The following is a 6,870-nucleotide window of genomic DNA, read 5'->3' as shown; positions in this document are numbered from 1 at the left end:
AACCACTGGTTTCATCTTTAATGATGTGTTGTATTTTAAAAGCTTGTTATATTATCCATTGTGTCAAATCTTCATCTGAAAAGTAACTAAAGCTGTCAAATAAATGTAGTGGAGTAGAAAGTACAATATTTCCCTCTGAAATGTAGTGGAGTGGAAGTATAAAGTAGCATCACATGGAAATACTCAAGTAAAGTACAAGTACAGCAGGTGAGTAAATGTACTTACTGATGATAAATACCTGAAACACAATGAATCACAATGACAACTATATTGAAAATACAATTTATTACACTGAGTAATAAATACATACAAAGATGCAAGTTAACAGCATTTTCCTTTTTTTTTTTTTTTTTAATACCAAAATCGACCTCAACACGAATGAACCAATGCATTTGGCACATTTCTGTCCCTCACTCATTCAGTCATGTGTGTTATTAGGAGTCTGAAAAACAGACCAAATACTATCAAAACACAATTCTTCTCCATCTACCCCCCCCCCCCCCCCCCCCCCCCCCCCCCCACTAACCCCCCCCACCCACCAACCACCCACCACCCCCCCAATACAAGCCATGCAGTGTCTACACTTAACCCACGGGCCCGTTCGCATGCATAAATCAACATTTTAAATATGAAGTTAAAACTGAGATCCCTAAAAGTGGGGCAATAAAAACACATGATATCCTCTCATCTCCATTAATCCACACATGATTTAAATGATCCTCCAGAACCCACACGAGTCATGAATTGCGTGATGTTTTTTTTTTAGTTGTTGTTGTTGTTCTCCCCTTGAGCTTGTTTTCCCATCCTTTCTTCATTTACTTCCTCTTCTCAAAGGAAATGCCATGCAGGTTTTTTTTTTTTTGGTTTTTTTTTCATAAGACGCACAACTGTTAGTTCTTCTTGCAGGGAGGAATGTGTGTGTGTTGTGTGTGTGTTGTGTGTGTGTTGTGTGTGTTCGTAGCTAGGACCTCGCGTTTCTCTCGGTCTCAGCCAAGCATTCACGCACCAGCCCTCTGGCGTGGATTATTCCTGTGAAGAAAGACCCGCACCGTTTAGATGAACAAACCGTGTGAATTACATTTAGCGCTTGAATTGTTTGAAGTATGGAGGTTAACTAACATTACCTCTTTTCAGTCTCTCCATTGCGCTCTTACTTCCAGCATATGTAGGCCTGATCTCCTTTCCCAGCTCTTCGATGATGGCCAGCAGCTCTGCATATTTGTTCTGAGGCACTTGGCTCCCGGTGGAGCCCTGGAGAGCAAACACAGTAAGATAAGCCAGGTTCAACACATCTTCAATACGCGGAAGGAAGTCTAATCCAGAGAACATTACAGTCGGTACAGTAGGTGAATAAGCTTCCAATTACTTGCCAAAAATGATAAGAAAACACACACATGGGGGGCAAATCTTCATATTTATGTGCTAACAGACATTTTTGTCCATTTTAGTAATATTCAAGTAATATTTAAGTTAATAAACATGAATTATTGTTACAAAGCAATTAAAAAAGGGGCACTCCTCCAGTTTTACACATCAAGATCAGTTTACTTGCCGTTAAGACTAGTTGAAAACATCTGTGGCTGCTTTCTAAAGACTGAAAAAACAACCCTGGTGATGTCATTGGGGTCAGGCAGGTAACGCTGGGCCTCATGCAAGAACATATTTCGTACGAGTGTTGCAAGTTGGATTCAACAAACTCTCTTAACTGCCCGAAGTTGTCGTAAATGGCTCGTTTCAGCCTGATGGACGTCACCTGATCGTGAGGAGGCGAATGTTCCTGAGATTTCTTCATAAGTATAATTGACGTCCCTTAAATTGCCATATGAGGCGACATGTTTCGCTGCGTTTGTGGGCGAGTTTAACTAACAAAAATGTTCCCAAACAGTTAAAACGAGGGAAACTGCAGAACTTCTGGTCCTGCTGTCAGAAATGAGCAGATAAAAACATGTTTAAGGGTGTCAGAAGTCGTATTAAAGGACTTCAGCTTCAGTGTGACAGACTCCAGGCTCCATGACTAATATGAGAGGTGGTCATGTGAGCGTCACAGAGATATTAGAGTAGATGATGTTACACTGTCAGCTGCAACACGACATGATGCTGGACAGAAACCTGCACGAACAGCCTGACGGTGCCGCCCCGCGGTAGAAGAACTTGTTCATCGTCTATGGGAAGCAACTAATTCGCTGCACAAAGCATGCTGGGATAGCTGGCGACGGAGACCAAACTGGCAGTGCGACGAGAGGGGGCGGGACTAATTAACAAATTCAATCAGTGCTCACACCGAGACAGCCAACCAGGGACTTTCTGAGCAGCCGTGTATAGCGGCTATTTACTACTGAAATATGGAAGCTGCCAAAATATGACAATAAAACTCTAAAAATCTAAAAAAAACTCTCAGTAAATTGGCAGCTATGTTTGTCAAACAAGTTTTTCCCCTTGTGAAGAAATGCAGAGACTCTGTTCAGGACTCGTCTGAACTACTCTTCATGTTGTTCGTATCTCATGATTAGTATGAGTGACACGAATTTTCTTAAATCACTCGTACGAGCCTCTAAAAGACAGAATGAATGTCGGTGCGAGTGGTTTCCCTGCTTCCTTTCAGTCTTTGTTGTAGATTACAGCTCTTGTTTTGTGTGAAATTTTGTGTTTGAAGCCAAAACTGAAGGGATTTTATAAATATATGAATAAATAAATAAATAAAGGAAAGCCTGAGTTACAAACTGGAAGCATGGAATTTGAGAGACATTGGTGATTTATGGGACGTCTGGGATCCAGAGCCTCTGCTGCTTCAACTCTGACCGTTATTTTTGAGTTGCTGTTTGTTCTTTTTTGGTACAAAACTAAATTGCTAGATGGAAATGTTTGCGTGATGTGTCAGATTTGAGCTCAGAAGCGGTTACCTGTGAGAATCCCAGAGATGGAGGTCCATAGTCGCTCAGAAGGGGCCTGTAGGACTGCAACGTGGCCAAGTTGGCTGCTGAGGGAGACTGAAGGTTTCCAACTGTCCACACATCAAAAAAACAAAACACAAATCACAATCACTAATCACTGCAGCTCTACAAACAACTAATACAATATTATATCAATAACTCACAGATTGATGGTTAGTTGGTATTTGTACTTTACTTGAGTATTTCCAAGTATTTCCGAATATTGTACTTTCTACTCCACTACATTTATTTAACAGCTTTAGTTACTTTTCAGATGAAGATTTGACACAATGGATAATATAACAAGCTTTTAAAATACAACACATTGTTAAAGATGAAACCAGTGGTTTCCCACCGTCTTACAAAAAGCAGTGTGTAGTCGGGGTCACATTTCACATGTCTATGAGTTGTTAAAGTCCAGATGAAAGGGCATTTCGAGAGTATCTGACTGCCGTATCATGATGTATTAGGATAAGATAGACAGACAGGTTATAACGTTGGGAGCAGTTTGATTTGAATGTTGAAAAGTGAACGTGACATAATGAATTTTAGCTCTGTGCTGCTGAAAGTTGAAGCTCGATTAACGGGTTCAAGATGACGTCAGCACACCTCATATTTAGTTTTACAGGAAGAAAACGTAATTAGATTTTTGATACAACAATACAATGAAATCGATCGAATTTTTTTGTATTTTTTGGCATATATTGTTAAATATGTGCATAATATGACCGGGGATGTCATCTAAAAGGGTTAAAAAGGCATTTTTCATTTCATCTCGACTTTAACAGCTCCACCAAATAGTGATTTTTCCCTCTGAACTTCTCACATGCTTTCATTTCAATAAATGTTCAAATGATTGATGATCAATAAAAAGCAAAGATTAGAGAAAAAGTACAAAAACTGAAAACAGATTTGTGTATCAGAACTTTGTTTTTTCTTCTTTCCTCTCCCATTAATCATCTCACCACCCCTCAGATTTATCTGGTGACCCTTTGGAGGGCCCCGACCCCTAGGTTGGGAACCAGTGGACTAAACTAGCTAACTGTATATAAAGTAGTTGAAACAGTAACATGCTGCTCTAACACTGATGCTTCACTATTAATAATCTAATGATGTCATATATAATAATATATCAGTCAGAGGGACCAAACCACTACTTTTACTGCAATACTTTAACTACATCAAGCTCATAATATTTAAATACTTTTACTTAAGTAGGGTTTCTCATAGTATTTTTACATCGCCGTATTGGTACTTTTACTTCAGTATGTGAGTACTTCTTCCTACACTCGTAGTATTTGAACTGATTTGTGAATAAACTGCAGTATTCAGCCTCCAACACGAGATGTCCTCGAAGAGTCATAAAGAGCCCTCAGAGGCAGATCAATCAGCAGCTCCGACCGAGGAGCATCATGGAGGAAACGGAACAAGGCTGGCTCAAGAAGACAGAAGTGATACATTTTTGTCACCGTGTAACGGCACCCACCCGGCGGGACCGGGACCCCGGACGGCGGATAACGACCGTTACGGAACCGTCGCCTTCTCGTTTCACATCCCAACCGTCTTTCTCCAACGGCTGATGCCGCGGATGGCGCTCTTTTACATTAGTAATAATGGCGGATATGAATTAGCCTAGCTCCCAGGATCTGACCCTATATATATAACTGGACAAAAACTACAGACACGGTCTTTCTCCAGGTATTCTCCGAGACCCCGAATTTAACGGTCGATTTAACGGTCGGATACTTTGATTTTCTCCGCCGTTTTCGCCTTACCCTGGTTCCCAGAAGTTCCCGGAATGTGCTGATGGACGTTGGGTTTGTAAGACATTCCCAGAGACATTGTAAATTAAAGAAATAAAAATGACCCGAAATTCAGTGAAGCGTCTGTCTCTCACTTTTTGTTTACAACAGCGGCACCGGCAAATATGGCCGTCACTTTATATTGACACCCACTGTGCTTTCTAACACTGCAACTATCCATTGTGGGTGTTACGACGTATTTGGTGACCCATGTTGGAAGAAGTACTCTAAGTAGAAGTATAAATACCACAAGGCAAGTTTATCACAGGAGAGTTTATTTGTATAGCACGTTTCAACAATAAAGCAATTCAAAGTGCTTCACGTAACGCGCTGAAAGTGCGAAAGAAACACATTATTAAAGGGACATTTAAACGCATATAAAGACGGTTATTAAAGAGTTAAGAAAATACAAAATAAAAAATAAGGAAAAATAGAATAAGAAAGATAAAATACAAGAATTTAAGTTAAAGTGCAGTGCAAGAAATTAATCAAAAGCCTCACATTTTGATTTAATAAAAGGCAGCTGCAAACAGAAAAGGAAATACAATGAAAATGTACTTTATTACAAGTAAAAATCCTGCATTTAAAATCCTAATTTAAGTAAAAGTATTAATTTTACAGAAAATCTGCAAAATTAAGACTTTAAGTAAATTTATGTGGTAATGCTTCTATACTTTTACTAAGGATTTTCACTTGTAATGAAGTATTTTTACATTGTGGTATCGATACTTACACTTAAGTAAAGCAGTGGTTCTCAAAGTGGGGTCCGGGGACCCCCAGAGGTCCTTGAGGGGGTTTCAGGGGGTCCTCAGCAAAAAGGGGAATAATTTATCTCCACCATAATTTCATCAGTAACACAATGACAATGTATGAGTATTTTCTTCATGGGTTTCATACACTTTCTGTAATAAAACATCTAAAGGAAAAATCTTATCAGATGGGGGTCTAATTGTGTCAGTTTAGGGGTCCTGGACATGAAAAAGTTCGAGAACCACTGAAGGATCTGAGCAGATCCTCCAACAATGCAGGTCACAGGATCTTATGGGTCACCAAATATGGTGTAACACATGTTATATCAAGAAAAACATTTTAAAAAACATGATTAACACTATAAAATGATGAAATTCACACACGTTTAACATGACTTTACACACATTTTTCAGATATTTAGTCAACATTACTTGTTACGTCATAACTAATTTTCCTTCATATTTTACACATTTAAAAAGCAAGAAACTGCAGTTAGAAAGTAGGATGATAAACTTAGTGTAGGTATATTTATTTTAAAGTTAGAGTTTACATTTTCTCTGCTGGGTTTGTACAATGAAACGCTTTTGTTTCAGTGCTTTTCACAGAAAACAAGAGCTGGAAGCAGTTTGCTGATTCCTGTCTTTGTCTGTACGTCCATTACTAAACCCACTGATATATGAAACTGTTGAATTTTTGCATGAACTAACAGAAACCAGAAACATAGATTTAAACTTAAAGCACATTTAGTTTTTGCAGACATGAGACTGAGGATCTGCTCTCCTTCCATTCAAATGAGATTAGATTTGGAGGAGTCTGTTGGACCCTCTTTATATCCCTTCGGTCCCTTTTGGCCACATGGTTTGACACCAGTACAAGGTTTGGCCCAGTCCTGGCTGTTAGTGTTGTGACTGGGACCCCAGTGATGCAGTAGTAAGGCCTCCACAAAGGAGCAGATAGTCTGAACAGCTCAGAAAATACAAAGAAAAGACCAGAAAAACAGTATTTAGTGTGTAAAAGCAAAATAAATCAATGAAATGAAAGACAAACCGTATAAAAATAAGTTAAAAGGTAAATATAAAGGTACAATTTAAAAAGATAATAGTTAAACAGTACCACAGTACACATCAGGTACATAACAAGTACACAATGCAGGAGTGCTGTTATCAAAAATATAGTATATTAGTATTTATGAAGTATAAAAGCTAAAGTCAGATACAACACATCACATATCTGTCTCATCAAAAATATATAAGTATTCATAAATGTAAGTATAGAAGCATAATAGATCAATGAAATGAAAGAGAAAAGGTATTAAAATAAGTTAACAGGTACATATAATGGTACAATTTTTAAAAAAAGATAAGTCTAATGATTCAGAAAATAAAGAG

General features: G+C 38.5%; 1 protein-coding gene across 1 annotated transcript; it reads right to left on the bottom strand.

The window, feature by feature from the left end:
- Nucleotides 1-792: 792 nt before the first annotated feature.
- LOC137171056 (cyclin-dependent kinase 2-associated protein 1) lies at nucleotides 793-4,923 on the bottom strand. The gene is made up of 4 exons (XM_067574791.1): nucleotides 4,706-4,923; nucleotides 2,901-3,001; nucleotides 1,125-1,251; nucleotides 793-1,029 (listed from the first exon to the last, which is right to left on the bottom strand). Exons 1-4 carry the CDS (start codon nucleotides 4,770-4,772, stop codon nucleotides 962-964), a joined length of 363 nt encoding a protein of 120 aa, XP_067430892.1. The 5' UTR covers nucleotides 4,773-4,923; the 3' UTR covers nucleotides 793-961.
- Between the last annotated feature and the right edge of the window lie 1,947 nt (nucleotides 4,924-6,870).

The sequence above is a fragment of the Thunnus thynnus genome, chromosome 19 (assembly GCF_963924715.1).
Source record: "Thunnus thynnus chromosome 19, fThuThy2.1, whole genome shotgun sequence".
NCBI lineage: Eukaryota > Metazoa > Chordata > Actinopteri > Scombriformes > Scombridae > Thunnus > Thunnus thynnus.
This window is presented reverse-complemented; position numbering and strand designations above follow the sequence as displayed.

Bases quoted from the DNA above. Each gene is read 5' to 3' on its own strand.
- LOC137171056 (XM_067574791.1), bottom strand. From the start codon at position 4,772: ATGTCTCTGGGAATGTCTTACAAACCCAACGTCCATCAGCACATTCCG. The intron at 3,002-4,705 runs GTAAGGCGAAAA...ATGTGTGGACAG, and splicing joins GGGAACTTCTGGGAACCAGG to TTGGAAACCTTCAGTCTCCC. The intron at 1,252-2,900 runs GTAACCGCTTCT...TTTGCTCTCCAG, and splicing joins CATCTCTGGGATTCTCACAG to GGCTCCACCGGGAGCCAAGT.